The sequence below is a fragment of the Rhea pennata genome, chromosome 1 (genome assembly GCF_028389875.1).
Source record: "Rhea pennata isolate bPtePen1 chromosome 1, bPtePen1.pri, whole genome shotgun sequence".
Taxonomy (NCBI): domain Eukaryota; kingdom Metazoa; phylum Chordata; class Aves; order Rheiformes; family Rheidae; genus Rhea; species Rhea pennata.
This window is the reverse complement of record NC_084663.1, coordinates 24,162,742-24,180,340: the sequence shown is the minus strand read 5'-3', so window position 1 is coordinate 24,180,340 and position 17,599 is coordinate 24,162,742. Positions and strand designations below refer to the sequence as shown.

Genomic DNA, 17,599 nt, shown 5'->3' with positions numbered 1-17,599 from the left:
AGTCCAGTGTAGGGCTACAAAGATGATCAGAGGGCTGGAGCACCTGCCCTATGAGGAACGTCTGCGAGAGCTGGGCCTCTTCAGCCTGGGGAAGAGAAGACTGAGGGGGGATCTCATCAATGTCTGTAAGTACCTGAAGGGAGGGTGTCAAGGGGACAGGGACAAACTCTTTTCAGTTGTCCCATGTGACAGGACAAGAGGCAATGGACAGAAATTGAAACACAGGAAGTTCCGCCTGAACGTGAAGGGGAATTTCTTCCCTGTGAGAGTGACGGAGCACTGGCACAGGTTGCCCAGAGAGGTTGTGGAGTCTCCTTCTGTGGAGATCTTCAATGCCTGTCTGGATTCAACCCTGTCTAACATGCTGTGGGTGACCCTGCTGAGTAGGGAGGTTGGACTAGATGATCTCCAGAGGTTCCTTCCAACCTTACTGATTCTATGATCTGCAGTATTTATTTTACTTTGCCAGCAAAGGTCAGAGGTGCTTTTCGATATTATACACATTTCAGTCCACTAAGAGAAGTAAGTCTTTGAGAATGGCCTGTAGGACTGACCACAGTTTAGTGAACTACGAAATAGAGAGGGAAAAAAAAAAAAAAAAAGTAGTAAAGAACACAGACAAAAGAGCCTCAGTTATCTTTTGTAAAATTGTGGGTAAGAGCTGAATCCACTATAAGAACAGTATATAATAAATTATGAATGATGGACCTTATCATTTTTTACAGCATTATTTTCAACTACTTAAATATGTCAGAGTTCTTTTAATGTTATTACTCTAAAAAAAAAAAAAAAAAACACACACACACAAAAACAGGTCCTTCTCTTCTAACTGGCCTTAACACTAGAGATGACTGAAGAAAGTAATACAACTGCCAAATAGCCCAACTATCTGCATTACTCTATAAGCTGATTATTTCCTAACAAGCTAACAAGGCTTCAAGAAATATATGAACATTAAATGATTATTTAAAAATGAAATTCCACTGTAAGTCAAAAACATTCAAGGAAGAAGCTACAGAATTATAAAAGCAGGAAAGCTTTTTTTAAACAAAATATACTGTTTTAAACAAAGTATTGCTGAACTGAGAGCACCTCTAAGAAAAACTTACATTCTAAAGCATGATAAAGTAGCTCATAGTCTTCTTTTGTTTTAGGATTCAACCTCCGCTTGTGCTCACTTCTTAGTTTTTCTTCTTTCTCTTTTTTTTTGTTTAACTCCTCTTGTGTCTCCCATTCCAGCCTTAACCTCTTTTTTTCCCTCAGGTTTTGTACTAGATTTATAGCATGCCAACGACGAAAATAGGTCTGTAACACTATTACCTACATGTGATACAATACAGAAGAATCATCAATTTAAAACACAACAACAATTATGAATAAAACAGTACACTATTCCTACTATTTTTATAGCTAATCAACTACATTTTCTAAAATTTGTCTTGTACTCAAACATATTTTTCTGTTACAAAAACAGTCACATACCATTAGTTTAAGCACTAGCATGCTTATTTCTTAGGTAACTACAGGAGTGCACTCAGTAGGTACAGCGGATAAAGTAGGTTCAAAATATCAAAATTGAACTGTAAGCTGCAATAACAAAATTCATTTTTCTTTTTCAAATATCTTCTTAAAAACTGTCTCTTGCCACTTACTGTTATTATTCTTTTCCTGACAGCTTTGTGGGCAGAGATCCTCATTTTACTACTAATGTGCACACTGTTTAGCTCACGATTTGGTCTTCTAGAAGTCATAGACATACAAATGAAACTGTGTAATTACAAGTTGAATGAAAATCTAGATACACACTTGCAATTTTTTTTCTAAATCTCTAAATAAAGATCAATACATATACACAAGAAATTAACTGTATTTTTTTTGCAAACAAATAACAAATGTGACACAAACAAGGCTGTTATGATAGCACTTAAAAGGCAAACAAACAAACAAAAACACCTTCCAAAGCTGTGGCTATTAAAGACTACAGAAATGTCTATACTACACTAGGGAGAACAATGCCAAGGCCTAAGCTGCCACCAGCTAAGTCAGCATCTGAACCACAAGCGGTTTAGCTAAACGGTGCTAATACAGTTATACTGTTCCTAGAGGTATATTAACCTAACATTTCTCTTGAGCATGTTCCAGTTAATACTTCAACATGGAAGCACACTGCACTGTACAAATCCATCAACTTGGATCAATATCAAGCTGATGTCTCTGTGTTGTGCTGTACATCTTGACATAGATACATTGTAACAAGTAAGTTTAGAATGCTACATATCAACAATCAAGACTTATTCCTGCATTTGTTTCTACAATGAAGAAATAAATACAGAAGACTTCACAGTAGAGATGACATTAAAACCTGAAAGCAGAGCCTGGTTTTACAAGACCACGGTGATGAGAAGAAGTATTTTAGAATCTGTTTACAAAATGTTTGATTTTCAAGTGAAAACTAAAGAAAAAAAAACACTGTAGTGACATTAAAGCATTAATGATTTCAGTAAGTGGCACTAATGATCATACTAAAGCACTTACCTATTCAGGTCTATTTGTACAAGATGCTTATTGCTGTCAGACGATGTTAACCAAGTAATTAAGAATATCTAGTTCTTACAGAAAGCTTTTAATCAAGAGATGTCAAAGCACCTTGCCAACCACATCAATACAATTATCCCACTTCAACTGTTGAGGAAACCAATGCACAGACAGCTAGATTCAGACTGCCTATTTTAAGCATCCAAATTAAGAACTAGAATATTTAAGATGCAGGTGCAAAGTCTAACATGGTGATAAGAAGTACTTAAGTTACATGTGAAGTCACTGAATAGAAAGTTATCAAAGAGCAATTCAGAACAGAACGCCTACATGGTGACCTCTGCACCCTGACTATACAGGGAGCCTGCATGAAGTGGTTCAAAGCCCCAGAAAACTCTCAATCAAAAAACCCACAGAGTGGGTTCTACCCACTACAGGGAGGTTCTACCTTAATGCCAAAGCTTGCACACCAGCAGAAGAACTAGTTTGCCTAATGTTACCTACCAGGCCTATTAAAAAAAACACTCAGGAGTTGAATCCAAGTCTCCTAAATGTTCATCTAATGAGGTCTATCTCAGGCTCTATCTATATGAGGTCATTCATGGCATTAAGCATGCTTGGGCTAGGAACAAGTTTACCTTTTAAATCCCTAATGTTGTATACAGAAATTTACGTTTAAATTCAGAATTCTTAATATTTAAAAATGTACAATTCCCAAATGTTGCTAAAAACATTATTAATGTTGTAAATGAGCTGACACATGCCTCCTACACATCACAGCAAAAAAGAAATGCGAAGATTAAGCAGCTATTTTAAACTTTAAGCAGGCTTTACTGATAGTTTCAAACACGTAAAAACTTACTGCTTCAAGTCTACGCTTATGATATTCATCTGCTGTAACATACTTTCCAGGTCTTATTAATTTGTCAGTCATGTTTGACACATAAAGGCCAATTTTAGTCATCTGTGTGGACGTAGTGTTTTTTGTTTGTTGGAGCTTATTTTTTTCAAAAACGGTCTGGAAAAAAATGTATGTTAAATAATAACAAAACATGCAGAGATTTTTATCATTACAATAAGCGGTAAAATTAACTATTTATAACAAAAATCACAAACGCTAATGATATTCACTAATTAAATACATTCAAGTGCATACTTATTTCTCATTTATTGTTTCATTCCTATTTGAAATAATAATGTTGACATTCTGTTCAGTTAGCAAAAACATTCTAATGAAACACTATAAACAGATTACCTGTGTTTCCCTACAAAATACTTTGATCTCTTTGTCAGGTCGTTTTTTGGGTACTGTTTGTGAACCTGCATTATGAAATTCCACTCCAGTTATCCTATGTTTAAATCCACCCAGAAATGGTTTATGACAGGTAGGTCTTTCTACTTTTACAGATATATCTTGGAATGAATCAAAATCTGTTAAAATGGAAGATCAAATATTATTTTTTAAAGTAACAAGCTGAAATAATATGTATTAGTACACACTTTAAAATACCATTTACCTGTTTGTACTTTGACAGTTATTACATCAGGCATGTGGTACTCCTGCTGAATTGCTTTCCTAAAAAAATGGTCTGGATCAAGACATAACACCCCAGACTGGATAGTTTCAGGAGACTTTGTCCCAGTCCCTGTAGCATTTTCATTACCCTCAATCACGCTTCCTTAAAAAAAAAAAAAAAAATAAGTTAATTTCTGATGTTCTTCTCAAAACAAATAAATAACAATTTCAAATTTACCTACCTTGAGATGATTTTATTGAAACACTGCAATACAGTATAATCATGGATTTTTGAGCTGAGAAGAGTTTACACAAAAACTGACACATTATTATCACACACTTTTTTTAAAGTGATGCCTAATGTAATACTGTCACTACATAAAGTCATTCATATTATATCAAACATAAAATATTTACTTATTGTATTTGCAAATAAAGATTTTTAAATCAAAGTTATTCAATTATATACTCAATATTTTTCGAAAATCTGACCTAAACCTGTTCCAGTTTAGACGTGATCAGATGGCTGAATGAAAGCGCTCTTGTATGTGATACTTGACTTTGTGGGGCTTATTCAAAGACAACATTCTGCACTAGAAGACTTGAAGCTTCAAAAGTTACTTCTTTTTGATTTACGGACAGGACATTCATTTGATATCTGTTCCTTTTAATTTGTGTATTTCCTAGGAAGTGATTACTGACCACTCAAAATAAGAGCATCTCAATGCAAACCAGCTAAGGGTATGGTATGGAGTTCACAATCAGCAGCTCCATAATATGAAGGCTCAGTCAGTGCCCTCTCATGCTTAATAGGATATGCTACCCTTCACCTCCAAAGTCATTAGAAAGAGGCATTGATCTGAAAAGAAGTAATGCAGAACACCCAAAACAGAGAGAAACAAAATGCAGGAAATACTGAAGTGTTTAAGGGACTAATGGTAGAAGGCATGGAAAATAGAAAGGTGTCAGGTAAATTGCAGGAGCAGCTAGAGATGTAAAATGGTAAAATGTTTGCTATGATCCAGTCTAAATTGTCTCATGTACTCATATGAGCTATTTTTAAAATACATGTACAAAACACACACACATACTCATGTACACTTTCAGAAACAAGGATCACTATAAAATCTCATTCTTTAGTCCATAAATTGCTTTCACAACTTGAGGTAAATATATTCCTCACCTTCTCAGGCACTATTTTAAATGGCAATTTTAAAAGTCACTTTAAGGTCTACGTAAAATATACAAACTTGGACTGAATTGCAAGGGCGAAAGTATGCGAGAAACCATAGTCAAGCTGAAAAAACACCCATCTTTTTAAAGTAGTTAGGTTCAGTGTTCAACAAATTCTTTACCTGTCACAGTGGCACTTGCTGTATCTTCCGTCAGTACTAAGTTTTGAGACATTTGTTGCTCCATTTCTAAATTTCTTAATTCGGGTAAAGCAGTATATTTTTTAATTATAACAGGAGATGCATTATCAGATGATGTGATGCTCAAGGCATCTGTCTCAAATTCACCTTGCTCAATATTCTCTATCAGTTCTTCTCCATTATCTAGTCCTTCTGCAGGTAGTTCCCGCTGCACTATACTTGACCGCTCCTGTTCCTCCAGATCTGGCTGCTCCAAAGCAGACTGCTGCTCACATTCCTCATTTGATTGCACTGTGTCTGTAGCTTTTTCTGAAAGCAAAGATTTCTCTGCTGGGTCCACATCATTAGTGTCAGCAAACTCTTCTCTTTGGGGGAATGCAGTAGGCTGGTCTGTATCTGATGTTTCAGTTTTATCTACCTTGCTGCAGCTATCTGACATATCCTCCATTTTCTAAATCACAGGTTGCACATTCCTAAACTTTCTGCAAGAATAAGTACAGTATTTATTTTATCATTTATTATTACTTAAGATGCATGCTAGTACATCTTTACTCCCAAGCATACGCATCACAGTCTCCAGAGACATTTTTTTAGATCAGTTCCCATCTATTTAGAATAGTCTGAGGTCTTACTTTCCAGCAAATGCAAAACACTTACCACCACCTTCTCACCAGTGTGTAGCAAGCAAAACAGCCCATGGTAGTCACCATAATAGGGGTGTGTGCGTGTGGATAAATTTACTGAGCAATCACTTCGTATTTTCTGCTCTGCAACTAAAATGACGCGGACTGAATCTAAATCTCGTACTTAAAACAGAAAACAGGAAGTCCCTCGTAACACGAGGAGCACAGCTAAGGCAAACGCACCGTCCGCTGCAGGCAGCCCGTTCCACGCGGCTTCGAGCCCAGGCGGTAACAGAGCTGTCACCAGTGGCGCGGGTAGGCAACATTCGCCGCCCGCCCCACTTCGCGCAGCGGCGCGCAAGGCTCCCCGCAGCCCGCCCCGTCGGCGCGGCGCGGCGCTCCGCGGCGCCCCGCGCGGGAGGCCGAAGGCGAAGCCGGGGGGCGCCCGCGGGGCCTCGCCCAGGCGACACACGGTGGCGGCAGAGGCCTGCTCCGGGCCGCGGCGGCGGCAGGGACCCCCCGCACAGCGCGGCGGCCCGCGGCGTACCGGAGGGGCCCGGCGGCGGGTCGCCCCTCGGCGCAGCCGCGGCCAGGCCGCCCGCCGCGCCGCGCCGCGCTCCTCTCCGCTCCCGGCGACTCTGCGGAGCGGCCGCGCCCGCCGCGGCGGCGGTTGCTATAGCAACCCGCGGCCTCGCAGCGTCTCGCGGAGCCCGCGGCAGCCAGGGCGGCGGCGGCGGCGGCGGCGCGCGCGTGCGCACTGAGCGCCCGGGCAGCCACCGCCCGCCGGGGCGCCGCGGAGCGCCGGGGGGGGCGCGGGTCGCTCCCTCGCTCTTGACCTGCCTGCTTGGGTTAAGGTTACTGTCGGCGCCCGGCGCTATCCAGCCCCTGCCCCCGACACCTGGCGTTGTAATTACGGGGAGGTGAAAGTGAACTCTTAGCAAGCTCCGGCCGTTGGCGCTTTTTGAGCTCAGTAGGTGTGTTATATTGCACATACTAGCTGGAATTGCACCTGCAGCGTCAATGCCTGCAACTCTTTAGTGGTTATTACAGAGTATGCTTTCAGTTTTGAAGGAATGGCGATACCCCGTGCTGTAAACCCCATCATCCTCTAGCGTACTTCAGCACTTAGTTACGCCTAGTGCGTCCGGCCCAACACAGTGTTCCGCCGCCTTGCGAAGTCTGCAGACCTGGCGTGCGGGTTGAGACTGCTGAGCGGCAGATCTGAAAATGAATTTCCTGGGGTTTGATGTGTGATTTCTGAGACAACTCCTGTGAGCATTTCAGCATGCAACAAGAAAATTGAGACTCAGCTGACTTCACAACCAACCATTTTAGAGGCAAAACACAGAGCTGTGTGTCACCAGACTCTGGGAGGAATCTGAAAAAAAAAGTTGTATGTTTAAAGTCTTGAAATTACATCCCCATGCCATGTAATAGCATCATCATAAGGACAGAAATGGTTCTAAGACCTGGCTTGAACTTGCACTCGAGCAGAACAGGACCACTGTACCAGCAGTAACTCTATAGAAAGCTGTCTGCTCTGTCACTAGCATATTATCAACTTGATTATATATTCCAACTCACTTTCAGTTTGGAAAAGTGAATTTTCATTTCCTTGTAAATAAATAATTATATACTGTAAATAGAAAGAAGCCTTCATTTCATCTTCCTTCCAATACAAATCATCGGAAACTCTCATGTCAAAGATGAAAACGATGTCCTGTTCAGAACACAATTCAGGTACTAGCAACAGTAAATTAAGAGTAATAAAAAGAGTAAAAAAAGAGAATAACAAATTGCCAGTTACATGGCAATCTGAAGTTGTTTTTTTGGCTTAACAAGCTCCATCTCTTGTATTATTAGGTCTTATCCTAGAGATATGCTCTTTTTTATTCATATAATGAGTTTAATTGGAAGATCTCAATGTGTTTTAAATTTTAACTCTAGGGTTTGTAGTGATTTACCTTATAGCAGATAATCATAATCTTCTCCTTCATCACATACTTCCAGTATGGTTGATAGAGAAAAGTCAAGCAAAATCATTACAATCAGTGTCTAAATTATGCCTTGCCGCCATATTCATCTTAAAATAAATTACTTGCAACATAGTACTCCTAATATAGATTCTCTCTTGCCTGTAAAATATGTGTGTACTGTTCCTTGCTACTGCGTGGATTTAAGTATCAGATATATAGTTACAGAGTTAACAGACATAGTAAAAATTACTTCGTTTCCTTTCTTGGCAAAGATATATTTTTAACTTAGCCAGGAACAAGGGTGAAACATTTTACAAAGGCTATACACTGATATTATCTCAAAACTTTTATCTATTGTCTTTTATCCCTTCAGTCTCAGTGACTATTCAATATTGATGCTACAACATAAAATCAATTATTAAATTAGTAATCTTATGTAGCAGATGTGATGAACTTATGCTTTCTAAGATAATTAAAACAAATAGCAATTTAGCCAATAATAATGAAAATAAAACATAATGCATTAAGAATTTGATAAAAAGCTCAGAAAGCTGAAAAATTGCAATTCCTAGAGTTTGCATTTGGTAGGACCTTTTGAAAACTCAAGTTGATTCCTAAATCAAAACATTTTTGTAGGCTAATGCAGCATGTTCTGGATAGAAAGGTTTATAAAATTATCCTATTTTGGGGTCATATGGAAGAAACATTTTTAGACAAGAGAAATTGCTGAGAATACAAATTAGATAATACACTTACAAAAAAATGCCTTCAGGATAGCTTCAGGATAACTTTGTATCAGACTCTCTAGTGAGGACACATTTGAGAAAAGGAAAAAAAAAAGTGAAAAAGCTTTTGAGCAGTGAAACTCAGTTTTAAAATACCAGATATCAAATTTCAGCAGCAATGGGCCAAGAAAAAAAAAAAAGATCTTTTCCCTTGCAATATAACTCACAAACTTACAGGACAACTGTTAAGTCATATGACAAATACTGCTTTAGAAATGGAGAAAATGGAAAAAATATGGAAAAATGGAGCAAGAACAAAGTTCAGCTAATATTTCAGTTATGAAAGAGTAGAAAGAATCCCAACAGTTTTTACCATACTTTGAGAGCTTTCTTTTTCTCAAGTATTATATGCCAATATAATTCATGCTAGACTTCATATTTTTGTTTGCTTCTTCTCACATCAACTCAGTATTTGTTACCTACAACCATTCATCTTCATCTCTCATTTGACATCATTCGCTTTCATCTAAGCTTATAATCCTTTAATATTTCTCATTTGAAAAATTGTATTTGTTAATTTTTGTCCTCCTCTGGAATGCCATCTAGTGGCCTCATCTTGGAAGAGGCCAGCTTTTACCTTTGTCAAGGCTGAAAAAAGTCTATCTGAAATTTTCAAAAGTTTAAGAGTTTTGTAATTACAGTAATAATATCAGTCAGAAAAAAAAGCTAAAGAATGCTGTGAAAATAGTTGCTAGAGGAATATATCAATAAAAGCAACTGGTAACTTAAACTAGTTATAATTTCAGGGGTTAGGTTTAGCTCAGTTGGTTAGAGCATGGTGCTAATAACACCCAGCTCGTGGGTTCAATCCCTGTATGGGCCAGTCGTTTCCCTGCAGAGCAGGCAGGTTGGACTAGATGATCTCCAGAGGTCCCTTCCAACCCTACTGATTCTATGATCTATTAGCCACCTGCGGCTTCTGGTAGAATGATAGTACTGAGTTTTCTTTGCAATAACTCTATGATTCTATGATCTATTTTCTGCTGTCTTACTCCTCTAATGCCTTGATTATATAAAATATCATATAAAGATGCAATTAATCATTAATATTAATGATACCACAGGTAAACCAATAGCCGTTACAACACAAGACAAAAAAAATCATAAATCTTTTAAATTAACTTGCTACTAAACTCAGTCTGGAAGGAGTCTATGTCTAGTTGTCAATACATATACTAATAAAATAAAATTTTATTTTAATGTTGAAAAGATGTAAGTCCAATATATCAATCATTAAAGACTGTCCCCTTCATCTTGACACTTATAATATTTGGGAGGCTCTTATTTTTAAATAATTTACAAAATTTCCTGAAAATGCATAACAATTATGCAAAGTTAGCTACCTGTACCTGAGAATACTATTGTAATACACATGCACTGGGTGCACAGCTAAGGCTGCCCTAAGCAGGGAACACTGCCTTGAGTATTTCATTAACATGAATGTCTTAAAATACAAGAAGGTAACACAGGTTTTCTCTAGAAAAATTGAATTCTTCACAGAAAGGTTAAAACTTTTCAATATAGAAGATTTCTTTTTCTCTTATGTTTTTTGAATCTGTGTGAGCAATCCCATGAATTAAGTCAAATTTCACTGTTCTACATACAGACATATTTGACCCTGCTTTCTTGAATGTTGCAAGACAGATATCCTCTGATGCCTACCAAATATAAATCACAACTCCAACCAAAAGAGGCCTCCCAATTGCTCCTGCCTTTTGCTTTAATAAGAACAAACCAGCAACTGCTTAATGCACTGGAGAGAACTAATAAAGATGATCATCTTACAAGAACCATAACAAAATAGCTTTAAAGCTACAAGGTTATAGTTTGTCCTTTTGTCAACCTATCAGATAAATCAAAGTCAATGAGGACTACCTTCTAGCAATATTCAGGGTCATCATTCAAATGAGGAAGAATCCTCACATTTGGAATTTAAGTCCTGATATAGGAAACGTTTATATGCTCTTACATATTCACACTGTTTGTATCTGAGCAACTAAGATGAGATAAAAAAATAAACAATGACTTTTTCAAATTATAACATTTGATGTGCCATCACAAATGCCAGATACCAAGTTTCTAATGAAATAGTAACATGGAAGGTAACTACCAGTAACATGTCACAAGTTCCTTAAGTACAAGGAAGATTATCAAATCCTCAGAACTACTGTATTAGTATCTGTCTATAAGCAATTATATTGAAACTAAAAAAAAAAAAAAACCGTTTTAGCTACCACAGCTGTTTTACTTTTCTAATTGTTTAGTAGATGCAAAAAAGGACCAAACTAGCAGTATGATAATTTTAATAGTAACTCCTAACTTTTGGCTTTAGTACTCTGTTAAGCATAGCATTAATGCTAAATGCTTCATTTTAAACAAGTCAGTTCAGCAAATGAAGTCTTAATATTGCATTAACTACAAAGGGAGAGGTTTACCATAATCACAACATGCATGAAGAAATACCTCATTTTAACGTATTCCCTGGCCAGCATCAGTTTTCTTATCAGATCAGGCATCCTTGGTACTCATTAATGAAAGACAAAACATATTTTAGAATGTCCTCATTTGTGGTATCTTTGTTTAAAAAAGCTTGTTGTTTTTTAAACAAATTTCAGTTGATACCCACATATACTTTAATTTCCTTCAAACAGATTCACTTTTTGAAAGCCTGCAGATTGGCTTTGAAAAATGCCAAAAAAGTACAAAACTTTCCTGGTTAAACAGCAGTAAGAAGTCAGAATAATATTTCCTAGGTAACTTATTCAGCTTTATAGCTTCATTGCTTCTGCAAAGGTAAATTCTCATTTTCATTTGGTCTATATTAAGTCCTAACCTACAACAAAAAATAGCTATTACCAAAAATGTTACATAGTTAAGTGTAGTGGCACTTTGCTAACCTTTAACACACTCTATATAGATTTTTCTCATACAGATACATTTTTATTATCTTTAAAATTTGCAAAAACAACTTTATTGATGGCACTGAAAAATATGAACAAAGGCAAATTGCACACTATTCTTAGCTCTGCTTTGAATATTTTTAATCAGTGCCTGTAAGTTTAGATTTGTAAACAAAAGTTTTCAGAGGAGGGATATATACTGTTTTTGTTTAAATGTTTAAAAGAAGAACCTAGCCAGATGTGCCAAATAAGATCTACTTTTCCCCTTCTTATTAGAAGGTAATATTTCAGCTCAAAGATCCATGATACACAAATAAATCTAGAAAAATGCATGTTTATATACCAATTCTTTATAAAATCAAATTCTATACATATAAAAGGATAGCAGCACTTAGGCTTGTGCCATATTACACTAATTGTGGTAGCCTACTTGCTGATCAAGAAATCTCTATCCCTGCTGTCACCTAAAGAGTTAGTCCCTCCCTCTTTCATACTGGGTCTTCTTCCTACTTTCCCTCTGCCAGAATTAGTGTTTAAATTAGTGTTATATGGCCAGTGAAGTCAGCCACATCAAGGAAGTGATCCAGTTGAAAACTAAAAGATATTGTTATTTTTGGTAAGATTCACATCAGAAACCTGAGCCTAGTGGCTGCATGGTCACAGAGACACTATACTAGCTGTATGAAGTTGACATACACAAGCAGAGGTATGAGAAAAGGACAGGATCACATCTTTCTACAACTCTGATTTCCAATCATCTATCATATCTATATTTGTTAACATGCAAATACAGATTATAAGAATAACTGTCAATTGAGACACTTTTCATCTCTTAAAATGCCCAATGATACTACAGTCTAGTCATATGATAGTTGACATTGTACAGTGATTTTAAAACATTAAAAATGTTTTGCAAAACCATTTTTGTTCTGTTGAAGAGACAAGAAAAGTTGTGCAGCTCAGAATTAGGTACAAATAGCCTGTAAATCAGGAAGTGACAAAAGGAAACAAAGTAATGGTTGTAGAACAGCTGAAAAGAATATTCTTAAAACATTTTTGCAAGATACTGGAAGCAGTCTTGAGACTGCTAAATATAAGTGAATATTAAGACAAAGCATTTTAATTAAGTTATTTAATTTAAAGATAATTGTCAGTAACATAAGATCACATTTAATTTTTTTTCAATTTCAAGAAGTTGCACCATTTTGAGTATTATATTGGCCATCTCCACTGGTCAGAAGGAGGTTCATCAACTAGAGGCTCCCATGGTTTCCACTGTATCATTTTTCTTGCCAAGGAAAGCTCGTTTTCAGCCTGTCAATAAATACCATACACAAGTTCTTTAACACTATATATCACTCAAAGTATTAAATTATTTCAGTTCATCACATTAGTGATATGCCACCACGATATGCCACCACCTACCACAGTCAGTGACTAATTCAAATTTTATCCTAAAAATGAACAAACAAACAAGCCCAGATCCCTTTGATTTTTAACATATCAGGTGACCCTCAGATGCTCACATGGACAGTCTAGTCATTCCCAATGACTGCTTCACAATAAACCTCTTCACCCCTGATATTTTCCCAGTCTATCTAGATTATCATCTAATATCATTCAATCATCTGCCCCTTCCATTAAGTGTAAGCAAGTTAAGAATATATTTTTTACTAATATGGTAAACATTAATTGTGTTAGTTTTCAACATGATCATCCCTTTCACAGTTAATTTTCAGCTTCTTCAGAAATATTTTTGTTTGTTTTATAGAAAAGTAAGGTAGGGTAAACTGCCAATTTTCTAGTTAGCCAAAGCAACACTGGAAAACGCTTGTACCCACTTGTGCCTAATCTTAAGTTTCCCCAGTTTTACCTGCACAATGACTTCTTCTATATGACCACTGTTCAGTTTGTCTTGTAGTTTTTGCACATCAGTTTCCTGTGTATTCAAATACAGGCATTTAGTTTTACTTAGAAGTAGAAAGCACAGATACAGCATGAAAGAAACCATTTAAATAGATCACACTCTAGTCTTCCTAAAAACTACCAAACTAGCTGGCTTCTGTCATTTTACATCATCATCAAAATTTCACACACTTTTCTTAGCATAAACAAAATGTCAAATTTTCTCAACTATAAATACTGAAAAGCAGTACAATTCAATGACATTTTCAGGGCAGGTTTAGCTCAGTTGGTTAGAGCATGGTGCTGCTAATGCCAAGGTTGTGTGTTCAATCCCCATATGGGCTATGCTAAGGATTGGACTAGATGATCTCCAGAGGTCCGAGGTCCCTTCCAACCTTCCAATTCTATGATTCCTAAAGGAACAGCGAAGAGCTGCAGTATGCATCTTGAAAGATTTTTTTTTTTTAATCTTTTGGGGAGAATGATATGCAACCTTCCAGTAATCACCTTAAATACAACACTAGTATTACATAGCTTACTGTACCCAATAAGCATTTAAAAATGTCAAATGTGCAGATTGTGCTAACAGCACATGGATTTTCTGGTACAAGCGTGTGGAAACACCACTATTCTACAAATCTTCAGAAAATGTTTTCTTCTAATTTTCACAGAAAGTGTCAGTTATCAGAAAATATATTTTTAAATATACCATCAAAAATATTCTATTCAATAACAAAAATATATTGGGGCCTGAATTGATACTTTAAAGTTGCTTATACCCCTGGAAAACAGACAGTCATTTCAGAAGTCACTCTTCACATGCTAAAATCTTTTCACGTATAGTATTTTATGAAATAGTACTGTACTTACTGTTTGCACCAAATTAATTCGCTGATTTACAATCTGCTCGGTGTATTTCCTGTATGCTGCATCTTTGGGAATGTTTTGAAGGACAGCAAGAATTTTTGTGTACAGTATTCGCAGGCGCTAAAGCGATCACAGGATATGGTTAAAATATGAAACCGGACTTATTTAATTACCTCACCTACTTAACCTACTTAAATATCTATACGCAAAATATAAAGTACTGAAGGTATTCAGATCTGAAATGTGTGAAATAACACAGTAAACAAGTCTGAATCATACAGCTCTTGTGCTGGACTGGGATTTATCAGGAGTGAGAAGTTATCACTGCAGCTTCCTCAAAAAATAAAATGGTATTGTAATTTGAAGTATATCTGATACAAAATTGAAACTGTAAATCTTTATTTCTAGTATTAACCATACTTTCCACAAATGGAACAAATTCAACTCCGAACAATTAGTTTGAGAAAAATTACGTGGGAAGGTAAAAAGATGCACATAAAATCAAAGTATAACTATATTTTTTTGGTGGATTTTTTTTCCTGGTGCTAGTGCGAGGTTCAAAGTTCACAAATATAACTAAAATCTGAACTCATTTTATTGCTGTATTTAAATGCAATGATAAAGGACATATCAAGATCAAGATGAAATTGCAGTTTTTGGGACATCCGTTGGCTTAGTAACAGTTATCTAACTGAAAAGGAATGGAATTCCTATAAGAAGGATAAGAAACAGAAGCAGAATACTGCAGTAAAGAGAAATATAAACAATAGGAAATGAAATGATGATTTCCTTACTCAGGACCCTAAAACCCTGAAAAAAACAAAAGTTTAGCAAGTTCACTCAGGCATCTAACAAGCCTACAGACTAAACCAGAATCATTTATAGAGAACAGTAACAGTTTTTATAATAGTACCTTCTGGCACTATTTCTAAAAATCGGTGGTAGAAGTGTACTTTAAATAAAATTGTTGCATAGCCTGAAATTTCAAAGCAAAAAGAAAACAAAAAAAATGCAGAAGTCCTTCCAAAGTTCATATCTCCTATATGAACAAGTAAGATGTGGCTAACATATTTGTCCCAAGAAGGCAATAAGAAAGTAACAAAATTGCTTATGAACCAACTAATGTAGTCCCCAAGAACTGATGGGATATTCCAGTCTCACCAGTGCTTACCATCACAGGGCCTAGATTTGACTTTCCATTAAACGGCTAACCTCTGAGTAACGTGTCTATCGCGTAAAATTACTCCATCCCCTTAGATGAGATTTAACTTATTTAAGTACTTACTGGAAAAAAAAATAGTGAGGTAGGGAAAAAAATGTATGCTTGTGTATATTTATACACAATGATATTTATAAGTAATGATATTTATAAAGGACTGGATTCAAAGATTTATTTATTGTGTTTGAATTGGAGGACTATAAAAGATGTTTAAAAAACAGACATAGCAAATCAGAAAAGAACTTACAGAAAGTGAGGTTTTTGAAGTGAGCATATGCAACAAAAATACGTATTTGAAATAATGCCCTGCAATCTGAATTAAAACTTTAAGAATTGTTTTTTTTCCTTTCTTTATCCTTTTGGATCACTTTTACAACCTGTCATTTAATTTGTCATCTTTTTAAGGGACTCAGTGTACCTGCATACACAACAACAACAACAAAACAACCTTTTGCTTTGCCCCTCAGTTTCAGTTAAATACAGAATAATTTGCAACATACCTCGTGAGGATTTTCAGCCACAGCTAATCCTACAAGCCCAGTAGTCTGTACAGAGAGCATAAAAAGGAGCGTTTAATATACCAAAGCAGCTATTTTCGTGCTATTTGATTCTTTCGGCTTGGCTCCCCCTCGTACCCGCCTCACAACTTCCTGCGAAAAGAGTGCCTCTATCGCCACGCACCTTTAACTCCCTAAGCTTGTGGTGTTTCGTGTCACGCACAGGAAGGGAAAGGAGAGGGCGAAGAGAGGGCCAGCTCCCGTTACCGAGCAGCTAGACAAGGCCTCTGGTGACGTGACCGCGGGCCCCCTCACCTCGCTCCCCCAACCCCACACGCCCGCTAACGGTCGGGGCCTGCCGGGGTGAGCTCGGGCTGCTGCAGCTCGCCAAGGCCATCACGGGAACCCGGCCCTGCGCGCCCCACCGGCCACCGGCTCCGCCCGAGAAGCGGGGGAAACTGCCCGCAGGACGAGGCGGCAGCAGCAGGCTGCCTGGCACACGGACCCCGCGGCGCGGCGCCTCACCTTCCTCAGAGCCCCCGCCATGGCTGCGCTGCGCCGCACACCGCCGGCGGCCGCGCGCATGCGCCGCGCCGGGCACCTGTGCTCGCCGGCTGGAGGACATGGCGAAGGACGGCAGACTGCGCATGCGCCGCAGCAGCACCAGCTCTTGCCTCCTCCGGGCGGCGAGCAAAGCGGCAGGCCCGTTGGCTCGGAGGTGCGCACGCGCGCCAGGATACACGGGATTAAACATCAGCGCATGCGCTGTGCGCACGCGGTAGTCTGTGCGCACGCGCAGAGTTGTGAGAGGGGAGGGGAGGGGGATGCGGCGCGGGCGGTTCGCATCGGGCGCCGCACTGCTCCGCGGTGCCCAGCGCGGCGGCTCCCTTCGGCACAGGGCGGGGGCTCCTGTGCGAACAAAACTGCCTCGCTGTGGAGAGGGCAGGCGCCTAGGCGCTTTGTGCGAAGCCGCGGGGCGAGGAGGGTGCGTGGGGGCGGGAGCGGGAGGCGACCGTCCGGGCAGGGGCTCTGGCCTGGCCTGGCCTGGCGTGGCCGTGGCCGTGGCCGCAGGCAGGGTCCTGCTCTGCGTGTGGGGGGAGGTTGGCAGACTTGCTCTCCCAGAGCCACGGCCCGAAAGGCAGTCAGGGCTCGGGAGGCATCCGGTTTGAAGGCAGCCCGAGTTCTCAGACCCAGCGCTTTTAAAGGGGGGAGGGTTACAGTACCGCGTTATGTTGTGTAGGTGTTGCAGTTCCACAGCACTTTGCAATGTACTTCAAGTGGAAACAAGTTTTCACATTAACGAAGATACCTACATGAAGTTGCTAGATGTGAAACTCAGGATCAGCAAAATTTGGCAGAGCACCTTTTGAGTGAGGGCTATTTTGTTGAAGGCTGTGTTACTA

The 17,599-nt window shown here is 38.6% G+C and overlaps 2 protein-coding genes across 4 annotated transcripts in view; both read right to left on the bottom strand.

Annotated features, from left to right (window-relative positions):
• The window catches only part of IQUB (IQ motif and ubiquitin domain containing), a 28,183-nt gene extending 21,775 nt beyond the window's left edge, over positions 1-6,408 (bottom strand). For 2 of the 3 annotated variants that reach the window (XM_062601645.1, XM_062601654.1), the window contains exons 1-6: positions 6,291-6,408; positions 5,407-5,906; positions 4,053-4,214; positions 3,791-3,966; positions 3,398-3,553; positions 1,110-1,320 (exon numbers count right to left, since the gene is read on the bottom strand). In XM_062601645.1, the coding sequence (XP_062457629.1) occupies positions 1,110-1,320; positions 3,398-3,553; positions 3,791-3,966; positions 4,053-4,214; positions 5,407-5,872 (1,171 nt within the window). In that variant the 5' untranslated portion in view covers positions 5,873-5,906; positions 6,291-6,408. The remainder of the gene's footprint in view (positions 1-1,109; positions 1,321-3,397; positions 3,554-3,790; positions 3,967-4,052; positions 4,215-5,406; positions 5,907-6,290) is intronic. The other variant, XM_062601662.1, reaches the window with a different exon arrangement.
• A 6,417-nt stretch (positions 6,409-12,825) lies between these two features.
• On the bottom strand, positions 12,826-16,820 carry NDUFA5 (NADH:ubiquinone oxidoreductase subunit A5). The gene is made up of 5 exons (XM_062583222.1): positions 16,722-16,820; positions 16,200-16,244; positions 14,484-14,600; positions 13,582-13,647; positions 12,826-13,022 (listed from the first exon to the last, which is right to left on the bottom strand). Exons 1-5 carry the CDS (start codon positions 16,779-16,781, stop codon positions 12,921-12,923), a joined length of 390 nt encoding a protein of 129 aa, XP_062439206.1. The 5' UTR covers positions 16,782-16,820; the 3' UTR covers positions 12,826-12,920.
• Between the last annotated feature and the right edge of the window lie 779 nt (positions 16,821-17,599).

Bases quoted from the DNA above. Each gene is read 5' to 3' on its own strand.
- NDUFA5 (XM_062583222.1), bottom strand. From the start codon at position 16,781: ATGCGCGCGGCCGCCGGCGGTGTGCGGCGCAGCGCAGCCATGGCGGGG. The intron at 16,245-16,721 runs GTGAGGCGCCGC...CTCTCTGTACAG, and splicing joins TGGCGGGGGCTCTGAGGAAG to ACTACTGGGCTTGTAGGATT. The intron at 13,023-13,581 runs GTAAAACTGGGG...ATTTATTGACAG, and splicing joins TAGAAGAAGTCATTGTGCAG to GCTGAAAACGAGCTTTCCTT.